Here is a 21,969-nt window from a genome sequence, read left to right on the forward strand (position 1 = left end):
GGTTCTTTCTAGCTCTAACATTCTATATCCTAAGCTCTCTTCCAGTTATGACATTCTGTTTTCTAAGGTCTCTCTTCCAGTTCTTATATTCTCTATTCTAAGGTCCCGTCCAGCTTCGACATATTCCCTGTTCCATATTCCCTTCTAGCTCTATGATTTTGTGTACCTATGACTCTGGGGGGTTGGAGCTAAGACGTAGAACTAGATTACCTTAGACAATCTATATAGCTCTGTGCCTCACTTTCCCCATTTGTAAAAATAATCCTGCCCTGGTGTTTATTTTTTTTTAATAGGGAGACCTAGGAACATCCTAGGTTTTTATGTGAATCTAATAAAGAAATGGATGGGAAAGCATTTCAAGAAGTAGAATGTCTGCACCAATGGAAGCTGTCTTTATTTTATTCTTCTCTCTTCCCAGATGGTTTTTTGTACCTTACTTGCCACTAGCAAACAGCTGTCTGGCGCTCCAGGGTCTTACCTCCCTTCTCAACACAGCATTTAACCTTTAAAATCAGAGGCAGGTAAGAATGATCAGACTGGAAGGAGGCACATGAGAAAAGAATCCATCTGCCTACCTTCCTGAAGGACCGTCCAGGCCCATCATGCATGACGAAAGCCCATCTGGTCCTCCCAAAGACCTCTTAGAGTACCACCCTGAAACTTTGCTGTGGTCATCTCCAAAGCAGGCTCCACTAAGATCCAGGTCCAGGAGATTCTTCTTTGGGTCTGATTGAAGGGCCAGTCAGCCTGGGCAAATCTCCCCCAAGTTCCTGTGTCCTGGCCTGGGAGTTTGGGACACCTTTCCTATGGCCTAACATCACAAAACCACAGCTAGGGGAAAACTGGTTTTTCTGTCCTCAACCTTGTAGAAGCTGAAAAACAAAACCAGGGATGGGAAACTTCTTTTGACCATAATGGCGGAACAAAAAAGTGCACGGGGTACAGGGAGGGAAACCTCCACAACAGCAGCACAATAGTCCCTCCTAGTGGCGTCCGACAAAGCACCAACTCCTTTATAGCAGGGCATTCCGGAGGGAATTGTTTTGTTTAGGCAAGAATTGGAAAATCCCCTGCTGGCCTTTGTGGGGATGGGAATAGGCACAGAGCAGAAGAGGACACAACGTGAACCATATAGTTAGGATACTAGGTAGTACAATGGATGGAGTGATGGACCTGGAGTCAGGAAGGCATGGATTCAAGTCCTACCATAGACATTAGCTGTGTGACCCTTGACAAATCACTTAACCCCAATTTTCTTATCTGTAAAATGGGTGTAATAAGAGCATCTGCCTCCCAGGGTTGATATGGGAATCAAATGAGATCATGTTTATAAAGTGTTTTATGAAATTTTAAGTGTTATATAAATGCTAAGTTATTATTATTGTTATTGTTAATACCATTCCTGGCATTCAAAGCCTTACAAAGGCAGATAGGTTCAACCGTCTGCTCATCAGTCTCCAAAACTATGGAAATAAATGGGCAGGTAGGTACTCAGTGGACTAAGAGCCAGGTTTAGAGACAGGATGTCCTGGGTTCAAATCTGGCCTCAGATACTCCCTAGTCATGTGACCCTGGGCAAGTCACTTAACCCTCATTGCCTAGCCCTTACCGCTCTTCTGTCTTGGAACCAATACAGAGTATTTATTCTAAGATGGAAGGTAAGGGTTAAAAAGAAAAATTATGAGAAGCTAGATCTGTGTGGGGCTGAAGTCAGCACTTTCTTTTTGGGAAGTCTGGGCTCATTTAGTCTGAGGATAGGGAAGAGAAATAAGGGAAATGGTCTCCATGGGGATCAATGACACAGCTTTAATCCTACTAAAACTGCCATCTTACATTTTTTTTTACTTTAATAACAAACGGCCATATGTGTTTTCCAAAGTTATAGGATCCAAGTTGTCTCCCTTCCTTCTTCCCTCCCCGTCACAGAGCTGACAAGCAATTCTATCTGGGTTATCCATAAAGCTTCCATCTTAACCATGATATTTTCAGGACCCATTCCTGACCCAATCCCTGGGTGGGATTCTGCTCTCTGTCCTTATCCTGCACACACTCACTCCCATCTCCCAACTATTCATTTAGCCTTTCCTTCTTTTCTGATCCTCCAGCAGAATTGTTTTGACCTGGCCATTCTGCTGCTTCTTAGCTAGACTGCGGGCAACTTGCTTTCCTTCTGGGTCCCAGCTTCCTCAGCTATAAAATGGAGATGGGTGGGGGAGGACTTTCTGATTATGGAGTTCCCTTTGGGTTCTGAATCCAGGCCTTGGAGAGTAGCAATTTGCTTGGCCATGGCTCGGAAAAGGACGTTTCCATCAATCACCTCCAAGCACCCAAGGGAGTTATGGCCCTATGAATCCTTCTGAGTAATGTGAAATAAAGCTAGACTATGAGGGGCCTTAAATGTCAGGTGGGAAAGTCTGCCATTTATCCCAAAGCAATGTGGTCCTTATTGATGCCATTATGGTCATCCTTGAAGAGGATGGATGATATCCCAGAGGTCAATGGCTTGACTTGCTTGTCAAGTTGGATTTAAGTGAGTCCGAGGGGCCTCACTCCAAAGTCATCGATGTCCAGCATCAAGACAAAAATCAGGACAACTGGTGCTGGCAACAGTTACCAAAGCCCGACTCTTTCCCCCCATTCCTGTCGAGACCAAAGCCCCCCATTTCCCCCCTTCCCTCAGCACCTGCCCAAGCCTAGGACAGGAACTGCCATAATAGCAGCACCTGGTAGAACATCAAGACTTTGCTGTCAGGCCTAGACAAATGACCTCCCACATCACTGACCATCAGGCCTGAGAACGTCCCACCCTCAGAGACTGAGAATCCCAACCCCCTTGGACCATCCAATCAACTGGACACAAGTAGCTCACTTTGACCAATAGAGGCAACCCAGGTTACCTCATCCCAGACTACTACCCTATAAAAGATTGCCCCCTCCTCCACCCAGGTGGAGACCCCTTAGCCATCCACAGGTTTGGGGCCCCCCTCACTCTCCCTTCTTCCCCCCCCACTGCCACTTTTACTGCCATCGGCCTCCAACCCCCCCCCCTTTTGCCCCTTCCCTTTCCCCCAAATAAAGCTTTGTTCATTACTTCACTGTCTCATATTGCCTCTCCGGCTGGACCCCCGTCAGCCAGGACTGGCAGGAGTAACTCAAGGGCAGCCTCTCAGGGAAATATCCCCGTGAGACTTGGACCAGAGAGTCTCTCGGGAGCAGGTTGGAGGATAGATTGGGGAGGGGAAAAGGGGGAGGCCTTGAGATAGAGCAGTGAGGAGGCTCCTAATAATGGGCCAGGCACGAAAGAGATGGAAATGGCCTCAATGTGGGTAATGATAGTGGAGAACATCTTCCACTTTTTTCCCTTCATGAGTTTCTTATTGGATTGCAATATGTGTTTTTCATCTTGGCATAAGCAATATGGAAATGTTTTGCATGAAAGCACTGGTATAACCTATATCAGACTATTTACAGCCTTGGAGAGAGGGGGACAGAAGGGAGGGGGGAAACCCCAAATCCTAAAATGTCAGAAAATAATTGTCAAAATTTGATTCTATGTGTAACTATGTGAAAAAATAAATTAAATGAAAGACATTTTTAAAGTTTAATTAAATTTTTTTAATTAAAAAATTAAAAATAAAGTTTTTAAAAATTTTTTTAAAGAATTGAGCATTGAAATGGATATGAAAGAGATTGTGACAGAAAAGTATGGTGTGACTTCAATATTAGAAAATGCTCTCTCTGAATTCAAATGACCTGGGTTCAAGCCCTCCCCTGACATTTAATATCTGTGTCACTTAGGACAAGTCACCTCACTTCCCAGAGGCTTCTTCATATATAAAATGAGGGAAGTGTACTCAGTGATCTCTGAGGACCCTTTGAACCCAGTATCTCTGATCCTAAATACCAGAAGCAGGCCCAGAACTCAGATCTCCCTGATTCAGAAGCTGGTTCTCTTGTCTTCCAAGACAAAGGTATCATGTACATGACCCCTCTCAAGAAGAGCCTGAACCAGATTAAAATGAAATTGGAAAATATCTCATGATATATATCAAATATGTGATTATGAGAAGGGGAGGACAGAAAGAGAGGAGAAAGAGGCAAATAAATCCACAACAGGGCATAGATAATGTCAACATGTTGCTCATAGGAATCTTTAGATAGGGTTTTGGTGGCCTCCATTTTTAGAGCATGGCACTACTATTCTAAGTTACTTTCTTGATTTTTTTCTTTTTATAACACTTACCTATTGTCTTGGAGTCACTATTGGTTTGAAGGCAGAACAATAAGGGGTAAGAAATTGGGGTTACGTGACTTGCCCAGGGTCACACAGCTAGGAAATGTCTGAGGTCAGATTTGAATCCAGGACCTCCCATCTCTAGGCCTGGTTCTTAATCCACTAAGCGACCTCACTGCCCCTTCCAAATTACTCCTTCCTTCTGTCTTCTTTTCCCTCTCTCTTTCCTTCCATCTCTCTATCTTCTCTTTCTCCTCCCTGCTTGTCATAGGTCCATATTTGATAAACGTGAGATTCCTGTGTTGTGGTCATTGATGCATTTATCCTGGACAAAGCTTGAAGCATGGCTCCTTGATATTCTGTCATTCCTCACCCTTCAATTTACCGGGTTCTGAAGACTACAAAAGGTTTCGGTGCTTTAACACACCAGGATGACGGGGAGGGAGAAAGCTCTTTGTTCTCCTAGTTCTCATTTTAAAGACTTGAAGAAGGGGACAAGAGGGTCAGCTTTGGAATGGCCAGTTGCTAAAGAGTGACCATCTTCCTAGGTCTCAGGGGTTACCTCTCTCTCTTTCAGGTTCCATAATCCAGTTTCAGTGAATACAAGCACAACCTCAGGAATGATTCGATGAATGTTTTTTCTGAGGAATTCTTTCATTTGTAAGGCGATCTGACAAAGTTTGGCTAGAATCTGGAGTGTCTGGCAGGATTCAGTAAGTCATCTGCGGTAGAATTTCCTCCTCTGTTCCTCCAGGTCTTTGCATTCCAAGAGTCTCACAAGGTAGGGCTAGATTGAGCACGAAGAGAGCATCTCTATCCAGAGAAGAACACAGAGGACTCTCAATAAATCTCTGACTCTTCATTTCAGAGCAGATATTGAAATAGCTCTTTCAAAACCGTCCCGATTTGGCTTCCTCCAGAACTTCTCTACTCTTTCCTGTTTTATGTTTGTTTGGAGACTAGTTCTCTCTGTCTCGCCCAACCTGGAAACAAGAGCCAAACCCTGCTGCTGATCATCTGGGGAGCTCTGACCTCATCCATTCCTGACCTGGATCAGTTTGGCTCTTTGGCCAAGCTGCTTGGACCACCTTGTATCCCTTTACTTGTGGGTGCTTGGTGAAGCCTCTCAGATAACTTAGTGAAGAAAATAACCTAATTAATAGCTTAGGAATTGTAGCTCAAAGATCCTGAGCTCAAGTGATCCACCAGTCAGAGCTCCCCTAGGAGCAGGGATTGCAAGCATTCACCACATGCATTTAAAAAAGTTTATCCTGGCTGGGTAAGTCATGGTAAGTCCCTTGACCAAAGCTTCAGTTTACTTACCTATAAAATGGGTGGTTTTGATAATAAGTCCCTCACAAAGTTGTATTTAATGAAGCAAAGTATTTAAAACCTTAATTAACTTTAAAAAATAGTTTAATGGCCCTTTGGAAGGGCATCACTATTGCTAACTATTTTCTCTCCCTCATTTCCACAGCTCTGACACACAATAAAAACCAAGGGAACTGAGCTAGTTCTGCCTTGTTGGAAATGGATTGATTCAATATGTTTCGTTGTTTTTCTGTTGTGTCCTACTCTTTGTGACCCTACTTGGGATTTTCTTGGCAAAGATGCTTTCCTTCTCCAATTCATTTGACACATGAGAAAACTAAGGCAAGCCAGGTTAAATGACTTGCCCAGGGTGTCACACAGCCAGGAAGTATCTGAGGCTGTGTTTGAACTTAAGAAAATTTTTCCTTTAGGCCCACCATCCAATCCACTATACCACCTGACTGCCTTTCAATATACATTTATTAAATACCTACTACTTGCTAGGTGGCAGAGAGGACCTGCCCTTGAGAAGCTTCCATCCTACTGGAGAGGGGACACACACATACAAAGATAATTTATAACGCAAGTACATAAAAACCTGCTGGGGGTCCATCAGACCGTGGCATTCTGGTTCCCGAACAGGGACATTCCCGCCTAGATAAGTCCCCTTCTGCTAGCCCTAAAAGTTTCGAACGGATCAGGTTCTTCCCCAGAAGAGCAGGGTTGGGGGGGGGAGTAATCCAGGGCCCCCAATATAAGAGGGACAGGCTCCCAATATAAGAGGAGTGGGCTCCCAAGGAGGAGCAGTTTCAAAACAGGTAAAGTTAGGAGAAGCAAAGGGCCGCCATGGGACTGCTTTGTATCTCAGCTGCTCTGATGTTCCCAGGCCTGGGATTTATTTTTATACCCATTTTCTTGGCATGCAGGTATACAGAATCAAAGCTAGATAGTTGGAAAAGTGATACATTAACTTTTAACAAATCACTTGATTGACATTCTATATTTTTGTATTGTGATTACAGACAGAATACCAGATAAATGATTTCATCACAGGTGGCTTACTAGGGAGTTTGAGTTACTGATTTGTGTAATTGAGTCACTGAGGCATATTGAAACTTAGTGTACCTGAACGTATTGTATGGGCCTCTATGATTGGTGTGCTGGCTTCCTGAGAAAGTTTTGGGCTGCGGTTTTACTGAGAATTATGTACCTAAGTAAAAGTTAACCCATGATAGTCTTTTGGGATTGGGTTTGAGGGTCTGATCTTTTGGTGATGTTTTGGGGAATAAGGGTACATGTGTTTTGCTCTTGCATTATTTCTTTTGAGACTAGGGGGAATAATAATCATGTCAATTCATAGGTAAGGAGCATTGATGAAAGAAGTCATGCAAGGGGGATGGAGTGGGCAGTCACATTTCACCAAGAACCACTCTGTGGTCTCCCCAGCTACCACATGTGACTCTGTCAAGGCATAGTGGACTGATGGCCCCCAGCAAAAACCTATATTGGATTGCTTACCCAGTTGAAAGGAAGAGTTTTAAACAGTTTTAATATTATGTGATATATTATATTATTATATGGCATATATTTAATTTTATTATTTATATAATATGATATTAAATATAACACTATTAAATCATAAACCAAGTGATCACATATAATCTTTTAGAAAATTACAACTATGAATTTTAGAAAAAGTCAGACCCCATTAGTAAACGGTGTACATAAGATGTCAATTATAATAACAGAATATTAACCATAGTATTAAAAAGTATTGTATAATTGAAAATCTGTTACCCTAAAGGGGAACTACATTTCCTGAAATCCCACTGACTTCCTGTCATTCTGTATTTCCTGTAGACAGGGAATAAATATCTAGGGGTCAGTTCTGCTCCTCCTCTTTTTGGCTGGCAGCCAGCAGTGATGGTGGTAAGGTGGAGATTTTGAAATGGCTAATCAGCCATGGGCCCATGGTTTTTATTTTGTATCCTCCTTATTCCTTGATTTCTAATGATCATTTAATAAACCTCCAGAAAATATAATATTTTTATTATTTGAGATTTAATTTTAAATTTTATAGTATATTGTTTGGTATACTGGAAAATGATCACAGCTAAATAAATTACAACTTCTGTTGGACAAATAAAAACTTAAGGTCTGTGTAGTTATCTAGGGAAGCTGAAACTCACACAGAAAGAGTTGGGTTTGTTGGGAATGGTGAGTGTCCAGATGGCCTGATGAGATCATGTGAACCAGCCTTGGCATGTCCAGGTTTGAAGATTTTGGCCAATTACCAGCTCCCCAATTATTATGGGCAAGAAAGGTTACTTTGACCTAAGGAGAATGTTAAGTTCTAGAGGATTAATACTAAATTACTAAATACTAAATACTAAAATAATAAAAAAATTTTCTTAACCTTGTACTGAATTTAGGACTTTATATCAAATGTGCCAAACTCCGCTTCCCAAATGCCACTGCATGTTTCTTAACGTCCCATGTACCTTTTGCCTTGCTAATCACTTATGCTAATTAATTGTCCCAAACCAATAAAACATACTGGTGTACATCTCAGTATGTCTTTGCTTCAGGCTGGGTGAGGTGAGACCTCAAGCTCTAATTTACCACAATTCAAGATTGGATCTTCAGCTCAGAATTATGGCCCAAAGATTTCTTTATTTCTAACAGTTTTCTAACACATTTCAGGGAGTGTGGAGGGATGGGAGGGAGTGAAAAAAGGAGGGTGAAAAAGAGGGTTAGAATTTGGAACTCAAAATCTTTAAAAAATGAATGTTAAAAAATTATTTTTACATGTAATTGGGGGGAAACAATATTATTTTTTAATAAAGTACTTAAAATGTAAATACAAAATAAGGGGGTAGAAAGGATAGCCCCAAACTGAAGGGGATCCATTAAAAAGACCTCTTATACAAGATGGCACTTGAACTAAGCCTAGAACAGAGCCAAAGGTTCTAAGCAATGTACAAATGGTCATAGGGCCTGGAGGACTGGGATGGGAGTGGGAGAAAACTTTGGGAACTTGGGTCAGAAGTTCTTAGCAGGCAGGTATAGTTAGTGCCAACTTAGCTTCCTTATATGGGATGGAAGCCCTTGAGTAATGTTCCCTGATGATGGTGGTGGGGTGGATTCAATAGGTCAGAATTGGGCAGGAGCAGGGTTGGGCAAAGAGGGGAGAAGAGGGGCTCATGCACATCAGCAAGGTCATTCCCAAGCAAGATCTGTGTCCCTGGGGTTCCCCTCATGGGCCATATCAAATGGCTGCAGTGGTCAAGAAGTCACGGGATTGCAGAATTTGGAACAACTTCTCTTGGGTCATCTCGTTCAATCCTTCCACCCAGAGAAGTTAAGCTATTTACCCAACTTCACCCAGACAGCAAGTGGCAGACCCGGGCTTTGAACCCAGGTCCCCTGGAGTCCAAATACAGTGCCAATTCCACTATTCCAGGCCCCAAAACTGGCACCCTTTTCAGCATGGGTCTGCTTTTCCAATATTGGTCCAAACGTTGCTCCACCATCACCCAGAAGCGCGAAGTAAATAAATGAACAAAAGGAAGAAAAAGTATTTATTAAGCTTGCACTAGGTGCCAAGCACTGTGCTAAGCACTAAAGATACAAATACAAAAGCAATCACTGCCCTCAAGAAGCTTCTATTCTAATAGGGAGAAACAGCAAACACAGAGCGGGAAAAAGGGGAGGAGGGGGGCACTTTGGTCCAGAACATAACAGACAACCCCTTCCAGGAACAATGGCAGAGCTGATGTGTCTGTGGTTCCAGAACTAGAGGGGCTGTAGGGGAGGCTCTAGTGGCAAGAATTTTTGGCAAGGCTGATGAGAGAGAAGAGGGCCAAGCAGTGGAGGGTGAAGTGAAGAATGGCTGAGGTCTGCCTGAGAAATAATGGACATGGGGAGGGAGGCCAGCCTGGCAAGGACCCAGACAGGACACAAGTCCCAGAGAAGAGAGGGGAAACTCTTCCAGGGCATGCTTTCTGGGCAGCTGCTATCAAATCCCAAAATCAATAACGATCATCTCTGTGATAAAGCAGGCGCTAAAACTAGCACGAACTTGAGTTACATTCAAAAGAAGCTTCACATCCTAGCAAGGAAGACAAGAATCCCTCTGCCCTTGCCTTGGCCAGACCCGTCCGGGATACTATATCCAGTTCTAGGACTGCATTTTAGGAGGGAAATTCACAAGCTGGAATATACCCCAAAAAGGGCACTGAGGTCCAGCGGGGGACTGGAGATCCTATCAAAAGACTAAAGAATCTTTAGCTTAAAGGAAGAGGGGATGGCACAGCTTCTGCACTCAAATAGCTAATGGGCATTCAGGTGGAAGGGGTATAAGGATTGTTTTGCTTGGATTTTGTGGAAAGAACTAGGAGGAATAGGTGGAGTTATAGAGGGTAATTTCTGTGTAATGGTAGGGAAAACTCCCTAACAGAGGTATGGAATGGGCTACCCCAAGAGGAGGTAGATTGATCATTACTAGGGCATGCTATAGGACAAATATCTGCAGGAGATGGCCTCAAAGGTTCCTCCAGCTCTGAGACATTTATACATACATATGTGTGTATATATATATACATATATATATATATATACACACATATGTATGTATAAATATATATAACACATGTGAATATAGCATACTCTAGATTTATATATATGAATATTTGTGGAAATATACATAAACAGAGTTTGTGTATGTGTGTACAACTGCCTCTATGTTTGTCTTTATACTGCACTTATTAAACACTTGACAAACAAGTATCATTGGCCCCATTTCAAAGATGGGGAAAAACGAGGCACAGAAAGGTTTAAATGACTTGTTCGTTGTCACACTCACACAGAGTCTCAATTCCAGACCCACATGGAGCACCATGGGTCCCAGAGCTGAGTTTAAAGATGAAAAACAGCTTTCTTTTCTTCTGTTACAGCTCACCCCACTCCTGACCTTTTTTCCCCCTTCCTTCCACTCTTTATACTTAATATATAGGCCTAAATGGGGCCGTGGACACTTTAGATTGTCTGAATATGAACAACCAAGAGAGAGGGTGCCCACTGGCATATGGCGGGGATAGGAAGGATCAGAAAAGCCAAGCTAAGTAGTCAAGAACTAGAATACTTTTCAGCTCAGTTAACCTTGGTCCCAGTGGCAAGAGTTCTAGAGGAAAACATTTCACACAAATGTCCTAGAGGAAGAATTGCAAGGAGAGATCATCTCCTTCTTCACGTAATCCCCAGGAAAGCAAAGGAAGAGGCTATAGCTTGACCGAGCAAGTACCCCTTAACTAGACCTAGGTTTGCAAGCTTCACTGAAGATTCTGGTTTTCTAACTACAAAGGTGATGGCTTTCAACCCTCGTGAAACTAAAGGATCTTCCTTCCTGGTGTTGATCTTGAAAATGAAAGGTTCAAGCATGACTGAGTCATTGGGGTCTCTGGGTAGGCTTAGGTGCTTCTAACAACCCAAAGACCACCTGGAAAAATAGATGTTTGGACTGGACATGTTTAAACTGTCCAGGGCTCAGAAGATACCAGAGAGAAAAGCTGTTGCTTTACAAAAGAAAAATAGTAAAATCCCTAAACAGTTATACAGAACACTCTGGTTTTAGTTGTTCAGTTGTGTCCCACTCTTGGTGACCCCACCGGCCACAGCACACCAAGACTTTCCATCCTTCACTTTCTCGTGACATCTGTCCAAGTTCACGTTCATTGTTTCCATCTCAATCTCCTCTGTCCCTATTTTTCCTTTTGCCTTCAATCTTTTCCAGCATCAAAGTCTTTTCCAATAAGTCCTACCTTCTCGTTATGCAGCCTTTATCCACTTCTAAATACTACTTGTGAGAAATTCCTACTCATCCTATCCCTAATTCCATCCACCTAAAATCACATTTTCATAAGACCCAAAGAAACTGAGGTTTACAAAAAAGGATGGGATCGGGTCTTCTGTTTCTCCTAATCCACTCTAAAATATAAAATAAGAAAAACCACAATTGAAGTAAGAAAGAAAACCATTAAGACACTTTGGTCCTCATACTGAGAGGACAAGAAGGAAGATTCTTTGGTTTTTTGGGCTGATTTGGCCTTTTCTCAGAAGGAAATCCACTCTGCTTTGGAGGGATAGGAGGAGGGGTTGCCCTTCCGTGCACCCCTTACCCCTGCACCTCAGCTTTGTGGAGTGGCAGAGTCCTGTCTCTTACTAACAGCAGAGGCTGCCCTGACACTGCTCTCTGACACATTCCCCATCCCATTGCCCAAGGATGCCAGTTATCATCCTGACTGAAGAGGATTTTACCTGTGCAGAATGCCTAATGAGATGAGGACTGACCTCTTTTGGGAAGGGAATCAGCAACAACAGCTAGTCTGATCTGGATGAGATGATCCAGGGAGCTGAGGACCCTTCAGTTTTTGGCAGCTGGTTCAACTTCCGGGAAAAGCTATGGCACTGGGAGCTGGTAAGATGCCTGGCTGCATCCAACTGCCTGTGTGAAGTCCCTTCACCTCTAAAATAGGCCCCAGTGACCTTCTGGCTTCAGCACTTTTAGAGGAAGATCTAATAGAATTGACCCCCCCAAAAAAATTCTGATGTGAAGATGAATTAACAGAGCGATTAAGAAGGAACAATTCTGGCAAGTCGCTCATGTAGCGACAAGAAGTCCGAATATGGGCAGAGAGTGGGGGAGGGACCTCTGGCCTGGCCAAAAACCAAAGGATGTCTTCTAAGGCCCACCCAGCCACTGGCCACCTTCACATTGATGGAGTCATTCCCTGGTGTCACTGGTCACCCAGTTGGTGAATCGTGCAGCCAGGAATTGAATTCAGGTCTTTCTGATGTCCAAGTTCAGTGCTTTCTCTGCTACACAAAGATGTTGCCACTTTCTCTGAACAAAAGGGACCCCAAGGAAGAACAAACTATCATTACAGAGGGTGGGAAAGGTGAGGTTGTGGGTACCTGAAAACACAAGAGGAGGAAAAGGCAGTGCATGGGAGAAAGGAAAGAGGTGAGGGGAAACTGGCTAACAGAGAACAGGACTGGGATAAGAGCAAAATTCAAAGGGTCACTGGCATGTAAACAAGTGACTCTGGATGGTGCCCTGGGTCTTATACCCCTCTGTTAAGCCAAGAGATGCTTAAGGTCCCAGAAGGCCTCTGGTACCATCAGACACTGTATTTCAGGAGATACGTGCACAATTCTTCTATATGGTGATTTCATCCTTGGGAAATAAAGAAAGGGCTTCAAGATAAAGCAGGAACCACATGGGAGCAGGTTCAACCATGCCCCCAGACCATGGGTTTTCCGGGTCTAAGAGGAAACCCTAGATGTGTGTAAGGATATTGCTGCTGAAGACCTGGAGGGAGATGGTGCTGGGAAGGTCATTAGAATTCCCATTGCCTCTATCTTGTAGATGCAGGACATGTGATGTTTGGAGGTCATCTGGATCCCCCTTCAGGGTCACCTGCCCCAGGAACTCATCCGACAAGCATTTATGGTTCCAAATCTAGGAGAAGAACAGATGCACAAAGAGATGTCATGGGGTAGAGGGAGAAGAATTATTCTGTGTGGCTCTATGGGGCAGTTATGTGTGCACAGAAGAGAGGGTGCTAAACTTGGAGTCAGGAATACCTGAGTTCAAATCCAGCTTTATACACATTCTGGCTGTGTGACTCCAGGCAAATCATTTCACCTCTGCCTGCCTAAGTTGCCTCGAATGTAAAATGGGGATAACTATAGCACCTATTTCTGAGGGTTGTCGTGAGGCTCAAATGAGATAAAATAGGAAAGCACTTTACAAGTCTAAATGATTTTCATAAATGCTAGCTATCATCATTATCATCATCAGGGTCACTTAAAGTCAATTAACTTAAAGTCAATTTTAATTCAATTCAATTCATCAATTTAAGTCAATTAAATCAATTAAAGTCAATTAAAGTCAATATTAAGCACCTATTATATGAAAGGTATTGGAAATATAGAAATAATATTGACATGGGGAGCAATCAAGATCTCAGATAAAGGAATAGCATAAAAATAATAAAATTATTCATCCCTTTTTTATCTCAAAAGGGATAAAAAAGGAAATAGCATTTTGCTAAAAGGTATCATAGATAATGAATATTAATACTAAATACATATGCACCAAGTGTCATAGCATGTAAATTCTTAAAAGGAAAAAAATAAAATGAATTACTATAGGAGAAACAGTAAACTCTAATATTGGGGAACCTCAAACCACTCCTCTCAGACCTTGATTAATCTAACAAAAAGAAAAAAGAAATGAAGGACCTGAAAAGAGTTTTTGAAAAGTTAGACATGATAGATGCTCTGGAGAATATTGAATCGGAATAGAAAAGGAATACACTTATTCTCAGCTGTGTGTTGTGCCCTCGTTAAAAAAAATACCATGTCTTAGGGTATAAAAACCTTACAAACAAATGCAGAAAAGCAGAAATATTAAATTCCTCTTTTACCAATTAAAGGGCTTTTGAAGCAAAAATGAAAAATGAATTGGAAACTAAATAACTCAATATAAGGAAAAATTTCCTACCAATGAGGGTATTCAAAAATGGATTGGGCTGCCTGGAAATGTTATGGAGTGGATTCTTATTTACGGAAGGGCTGGACTACTTAACTCTGATACCCCTCCCAACCCAAGATTCTATGGTTCCTAACAGAAATCAGGAAAGAGTGGGGAGATTTGAGCCTGGGCTATGGATTTCAATGGTCCTGATTCTGGAGCAAAGATTCTTAACCTGGGGGTCCATGGATTCCCCCCAAGAAGTCTACTGATAGATTTCAGGGAATCCATGAACTTGAATGGAAAAAAATATATATCTTTATTTTCACCATCTCTGATTGAAATTGAGTATTTATTTCAATTATGAATTTTTAAGAAATATTATTTTGAGGTTCATTGTTTCACCAAACTGCCAAAATGGTCAGACCACTAAAGGAGTCCATTGCACAAAAAACATTAAGAACTCTGGCTCTAGAACTTCAGGTTTTCAGCTTTTTTTAAAGGATCAATAAATCCAATGCTACTCTCTATGAGTTAGAAGGGTATATTAATTAATTGAAAGGGACTTCTGGTTTATTTCAATCAAGTCCTTCACATGGAACAGTCTCCCTGCAATTTGTTAGTAATTTGATAGTTCTGTGTTTAACTCTAGATGTCGTATTTTAGGAAATTAAACAATAAGCTGGAAAGTATACCGAAGAGAGAAACTAGGATTGGGGAGAAGAGAGTAAAGAATGGTTGAAGGCACTGGAAAGGTTTAGTCTGGCAAAGAGAAGACTGAAGGGAAACAGGGTAGCTGGGTCCAAATATTTGAGCTCTGTGCAAACTAAATTCAATTTTTTCAGCTTGGCTTTAGATGGCTGAATCAAAGAGTACTGGGTGAAAGTTCCCAAAAGGTTAGTTTAGGTTTGATGTCAGGAAAAATTCCCTAATAGTTAGAGGCATCTAAAGTGCTTTGGGAGGAAGTGGATTTTCCCTTTTAGTAGAAGTCTAGACTTTAGAGAGGATCTGTGTTTAAGCAGGGGTTCAAATCGGATGGCTACTGTGGTCCCTTCCAATATTGACATTCTATGTCTAATGGGAAACTGCAGTACAGTGTAATAAAGCAAGATCACAGTACAGTATATATAGTTGAAGGACATAAGTTCAAAGGGTGGCCTTCAGACTTATTAGCACTTTTTTTTCCCTAAATAAGGAAAACAAAAAACTTTCTTTAGTAAATATTTCCTTGTATATTACTAACAATTTAATTATGCCTATAAATAATGATGGATGTAACTGTGATTATAAACATCAGAATATAAATAATTATTTTAAAAGCTTTAAAATTGTCCATTAGCATTTCGAATTCTTGATCATTAGAGACTAGTCTTCCAGAGCCTATTAAAAGAGACACTTTGTATCGTATATCCTCTAGCCTATTAATATACTAAGATTAAGATGAGTTATGAGCTACTAATTTTAAATCAGTTTGTGAATTTGAAAGAAAGCATTGCAGATTCTTTGTAATACTTCCAGAATTTTCCCAAAGTCTTTTACTTTTGATGGACTTCTCAAATTTATTATAATGGTTCATAATAGTGTCTAGTTTGGACTTATTAGCGTTTTTCAGCACTGTCCAAGTCCATGTCATTTTGAACCTGTTTTCTCATCTGTAAAATGGGATAATACTATTCACAGCAGTTTCTCATGAATTTCTTATGAGAAAACAATGCACAATATCCCCAAAGTCTTCGTGCAGGCTTTAAGCCAGGAAACTTTAAAACCTGCACTAAGACTTTGGAGACCCTATAAATGAAAGTGAGTTTCCATTGTTTTGCTAGATCACCAGGTGAGGACAGAACTAGGGGTTCTTAGCTCTATTCTCTGTATTCTTTCTCACCCAGCAGGCTGCTCCTCTTGGAAGGCTGCTTGCCTAGAGATTAGGTACCTGCAGCCATACCCACCTGGATCAGGATGGGCTTCTCTGGCTTCTTACGATAGAAGATGCCTTTCATTTCGTACTCTGGGGTGTTGGTATGCTTACGCACATCTGATTTGACGGTCTCTCCTTCACACTTGATGATGACGTAGGAGTTAGTTCCTGCAGGAAGAGAAATGGAGCATGGGAAGAACTCGGAGGGGAAGGAGGTAGGGGAGAAAGGATACTATACGCTTCGTGAACAAGGACCTGGGATCACTGAAGAGGCACAGCTGGCCCCAGCATCCCTGCTGTCACTTCCAAGTGCTTCCTGAAAAATCAGCTCCTCCTTAGCATCCCATGGGCATCCAAGGTTCATTATGCTCCAAACTGACTTCTGAGTCTATTGATGGAAACTTCATCATCCTCCCAGGCACCCAGGTTTGGAAACTAACTCATTTTGGATCCCTTATTCCCTCCCCACAAAAGGCATCATAGTACTGTGGACAGAACATTGGATTTAGAATAAGATTTAACTCCAACATTTGAGTTTGAATTCTGTCTCAAACACCAACTAGATGTGCAACCTAGGAAAAGCACTTAACTTCTCTGGCCCAATTTCTCATCTCTAAAATAAGAAAATACAATTTCTCATCTCTAAAATAAAATTGGGCTTGATGGTCTCCAAGGTGCCTTGTGGCTCCTAAAGACCATGATCCTAAGAACCTTTGACCCTGGGATTGCTTACCAAACCTTGTCAATCCTACCTCCACTTATCGCCTCTCTATCCCCCTTCTCTTCACTTGCATAACCATCTCCAAAAACACCTTGTCTCAACCAGGGGAATCTCTTTTTAAGTGGTCTCCTTGATTCAGATTTTCTCCTTTTCTCATCTGGAAAAGGAGGGGGGCAGGATGGGACTTGAGGGCTTCAAAGGTCCTCAAAGCACACTCCATTTTATTCTGTGCACATATCACCACACTCATCATTCTAATAAACGTGTCTAACTATGCCATCTCCTCTCACTCCCCACAGTCTCAAAATTCTCTTCTGGCTATTGATTATTTTTATTTTTTATTTGCCAATTACTGATTATTCTTTTTATTGATTATTCTTAATCATTATTTTATTTACTGATTTATTTGGTATTGATTACTGATTATTATTGATTTGGATTATTTTTATTTACTGATTACTGATGATTTTTCCTAAAGGAAAAAATACAAATCACTTCTAGGAAGGGTTCAAGGCTTCCAGCATCCAACTCTCAGTTACTTTTCTAGTACTCCTTGAATCCTCTAACAAGTATTGCCTTTTGCATTCTAGCCAATGAAGGTTAGGGATTTCCTAGTCTCATCCTGCTCTTTCCTGCTTCTATACCTTGGAGACCATCAAGCCCAATTTTATTTTAGAGATGAGAAATTGTATTTTCTTATTTTAGAGATGAGAAATTGGGCCAGAGAAGTTAAGTGCTTTTCCTAGGTTGCACATCTAGTTGGTGTTTGAGACAGAATTCAAACTCAAATCTTGGAGTTAAATCTTATTCTAAATCCAATGTTCTGTCCACAGTACTATGATGCCTTTTGTGGGGAGGGAATAAGGGATCCAAAATGAGTTAGGGAGTTATCTGCCCTGAGGCAGATAGACATTAATTAACTTGTACAAGCTCACACAGCTAGTATGTATCTGAGGCTTCATTTAAATAATAATAATTTGTGTGAATTTAGATAAACAATTTATATTCATATAAATAAATGGATTGTACATTATGTAAATGTAAATAAATATAAATGCATAAATAATATTAGTATTATTAATAAATAATAATATTTACAGAACATTTACTATATTCTAGGCACTATGCTAAGCTCCTTGAAGGCAGGCACTATTTCATTAAAGACCTTTTTGTATCCCCAGCATAGACTCACACACTGGTTACTCCTATATGTGCTAATAACCTTTGGCTAACTGCGTTCACAAATCTCTCCCAACCATAGTAGATTTTTTTAAGAGCTGCTATGATCTAAAAACTTCAACTCTTAGTGGCCAGCCTAACGGTCATGAAGCCTCCAAACTTATCTAGGCTGGAGATTCACTGTCTATCACTGGCTGAGGTTGGCAAGGCCAGCCAGAGATAAAGGGAGGAGATCCATGAAGAGTTACATTATGAAGTTCTTATATGTTAAAGTCCATTCTTCCACTGATATCCTTTTCCCATGACTCTTCTTGGTAGGACTAGGCCTTGGGATCTTATCCTTAGACCCCACCATCCCTATTGGTGACCTTTATCTTGTCCAGACTGGAGAGTTCATGCTAGAAGGTTCACCCCTCTGTAGCCAGCTTGGGGTCACTCTGATTCCAGAGGTCCACCATATTGGGGCAAGACCTAGAGTGAAAACTTGATGGGATACCACCCTATTGTAGTTCTGAAACTTTAAATTCAAGCCATTCACCAGCCTCAACCTCATATTATTCTGATCTGGGCCCAAGCTAAGGACCTCATTCTTTTTTTTTTTAAATTTTATTTAATTAGTCAATTTTGAATAGTTTTCCTTGGTCACAAGCATCATGTTCTTTCCCTCACCTCCCCCAACCCCTCCCGAAGCTGATGCACAAATCCACTGGGTTTTACATGTGTCCTTGATCAAAACCTATTTCCATATTCTTGATATTTGCACTAGAACGATTGTTTAGAGTCTATATCCCCAATCATATCCCCCTTGAACTATGTGATCAATCAGTTAGTTTTCTTCTGTGTTTCTGTTCCCACAGTTCTTCTGAATGTGGATAGTTTTCTTTCTCATAAGTCCCTCTGAATTGTTCTGGACCATTGAATTGCTACTAATAGAGAAGTCCATTACATTCTATTGTACCACAGTGTATCAGTCTCTGTGTATAATGTTCTCCTGGCTCTGCTCCTCTCACTCTGCATCACTTCCTGGAGGTTGTTCCAGTCTCCATGGAATTCCTCCACTTTATTATTCCTTTGAGCACAATAGTATTCCATCACCAACATATACCACAATTTGTTCAGCCAGTCCCCAACTGAAGGGCATCCCCCCATTTTCCAATTTTTTGCTACCACAAAGAGTGCAGCTATGAATATTCTTGTACAAGTCTTTTTCCTTATTATCTCTTTGAGGTACAGACCCCAGCAGTGCTATGGCTGGATCAAAGGGCAGACAGTCTTTTATTACCCTTTGGGCATAGTTCTAAATTGCCCTCCAGAATGATTGGATCAATTCACAATTCCACCAGCAATGAATTAATGTCTCAACTTTGCCACATCCCCTCCAGCATTCATTACTTTGCATAGCTGTCATGTTAGCCAATCTGCTAGGTATGAGGTGATACCTCAGAGTTGTTTTGATGTGCATTTCTCTGATTATAAGAGATTTAGAACATTTTATCATGTGCTTATTAATAGTTGTGATTTCTTTATATGAAAATTCCTTATTCCATATCCCCTGCCCATTTATCAATTGGGGAATGGTTTGATTTTTTGTACAATTGATTTAACTCTTTATAAATTTGAGTAATTAGACCTTTGTCAGAGGTTTTTGCTATAAAGATTTTTTTCCTTCCATTCTAATTTTGGTTGCAGTAGTTTTGTTTGTACAAAAACTTTCTAATTTAATGTAATCAAAATTATTTATTTTACATTTTGTAATTTTTTCTAACTCTTGCTTGGTCTTAAAATCTTTCCTTTCCCAAAGATCTGACAAGCATACTATTCTTTGTTCACCTAATTTACTTATAGTTTCCTTCTTTATATTCAAGTCATTCACCCATTCTGAGTTTATCTTGGCATAGAGTATGAGATGTTGATTCAAACCCAATCTCTCCCATACTGTCTTCCAATTTTCCCAGCAGTTTTTGTCAAATTATGGATTTTTATCCCCAAAGTTGGGGTTTATCATACTGTCTTGCTGAGATCACTTTCCCCAACTCTATTCCACTGATCCTCCCTTCTGTCTTTTAGCCAGTATCATACTGTTTTGAAGACCACTGCTTTAGAATACAATTTGAGATCTGATACTGCTAGGCTACCTTTCTTCAATTTTTTTTTCAATATTTCCCTTGATATCTTTGACCTTTTATTCTTCTAAATGAACGTAGTTATGGTTTTTTCTAATTCAGTAAAGAAGTTTTGTGGTAGTTCAATGGATATGGCACTAAATAAGTAAATTAATTTGGGTAGAATTGTCATTTTTTTATGTTAGTTCGTCCTACCCATGAGCAATTAATGTTTTTCCAATTATTTAGATCTAGTTTTAATTGTATGGAGAGTGTTTTGTAGTTGTGTTCATATAGTTTCTGTGTTTGTCTCGGCAGATAGATTCCTAAGTATTTTATATTGTCTAGGGTGATTTGAAATGGAATTTCTCTTTCTAATTCTTGCTGCTGAAATGGGTTAGAGATATATAGAAATGCTGATGACTTATGCGGGTTTATTTTGTATCCTGGAACTTTGCTAAAGTTGTGGATTATTTCTGCTAGCTTTTTAGTTGATTCTTTAGGATTCTTTAAGTAGACCATCATGTCATCTACAAAGAGTGACAGCTTGGTTTCCTCATTGCCTATTTTAATACCTTCAATTTCTTTTTCTTCTCTAATTGCTACTGCTAGTGTTTCTAGTGCAATGCTAAATAACAGAGGTGATAATGTAAGGGCCTCATTCTTGGTGGGAACCCAAGAAAGGGGGCAAAGAGGGCGGAAGTGGGGCAAAGAAAAAGAACACTTACCTGCTGGAGGGGAATCTTTCAGCCCTTCAGCCTTCATGATATGGACTTGGGAGACCACACGAGGGTAACCAGTTATTCTGTTCCAGCACCAATAGCGGGGCATATCCAGGACCAATTCACTGGGGGGAGAAGAGAGTTGGGGGGTCAGGAGAGAAAGTAATAAGAACTGAAGGATAGTGCGTTATAGGAAGGATTGAGAGGTGAGAAGAAGAAATATATTGTGAGGTATGAGAGGTTAGGGGAAGAATAGAAAATAAAAAAGGAGCAGACAAGTTGGGGGGTGGGAGAGAAAAAGAAGGTCAGAGTAAGAAAGATGGAAAATGAGAAGAGGGAATAAGAAGTGAGGAGAGATAGAAGATAAGGAGGGAGACAGGAATCAATTTGGGGGAGGAAAAGAAGGCAAGAAAAAGAATCAGAAGAGTAAAAAGGAGGTAAAATGGGAATTTAAATCCTTCATTGAAGGATCTTCCATTGGACAACTCCATTCTTAAATCACTTCCTGTGAATTATTGGCCTACTTTTCTTGTTCAATTGTTCTAGACATGCCTGACTCTGTAATCTCTTTTGGGGGTCACAAATTTTAGGCCCAGTACTAGATGCCTATACGTAAAGCTTCATGTACTTTATCAGCCATCCCTACTTTCTGTGTGATGCCAAAGATGGTCTGTTTCACTGCTCTGGGTCTGTTTCCTCATCTGTAAAATGAGGGATTTTGGCTAGATTATTTCATTGTTCCCTTCTAGTTTTAAATCCTATTGCCCAATTTTTAGAGTATTTGATGAAATAGAAAACACACACACACACACACAAGTGTGTGTGTATGCCATTCTCTAATAGATAAGTGATCAAAAGATGTGAACAATTCTCCAAAATAAATTTCAAAATTTCATAACCACATGAAAAAAATGCTCCAAATCACTAATAACAAGAAAGTAAAATCAAAACAACAATAAGGTTTTGTTTCCCATCCTGCAAGTTGGCAAAAATGACCCAAACCTGCAAGAGTCCATGTTATGTTTTCAGACTTTTTCAATGTTTTAATTTGCTGCTTTTTTCTTTCCAAAAAAACAAAAAACAAAACCTATTTGTCAAAGGAGAGAAAGAGGATGAAGGGCACTTGTAATAACTACGGTGATGTAAGAAACAGAAAATATTGACCAAAAAGTATTTTCTAAAAATAGTTCATGTTTGAGGGGTTACGGGATAACAGGCATACATGGTTGGTAGAGCTGTTGAAATGGTA

The 21,969-nt window shown here is 40.7% G+C and overlaps 1 protein-coding gene across 1 annotated transcript in view; it reads right to left on the reverse strand.

Annotated features, from left to right (window-relative positions):
* Positions 1-9,113: 9,113 nt before the first annotated feature.
* The window catches only part of CAPN5 (calpain 5), a 163,474-nt gene continuing 150,618 nt past the window's right edge, over positions 9,114-21,969 (reverse strand). Inside the window, exons 11-13 of the mRNA XM_001377925.4 lie at positions 20,727-20,845; positions 16,028-16,164; positions 9,114-13,064 (exon numbers count right to left, since the gene is read on the reverse strand). Coding sequence (XP_001377962.2) covers positions 12,882-13,064; positions 16,028-16,164; positions 20,727-20,845 — 439 coding nt within the window. The 3' untranslated portion in view covers positions 9,114-12,881. The remainder of the gene's footprint in view (positions 13,065-16,027; positions 16,165-20,726; positions 20,846-21,969) is intronic.

The sequence above is a fragment of the Monodelphis domestica genome, chromosome 4 (genome assembly GCF_027887165.1).
Source record: "Monodelphis domestica isolate mMonDom1 chromosome 4, mMonDom1.pri, whole genome shotgun sequence".
NCBI classification, from domain to species: Eukaryota; Metazoa; Chordata; class Mammalia; order Didelphimorphia; family Didelphidae; genus Monodelphis; species Monodelphis domestica.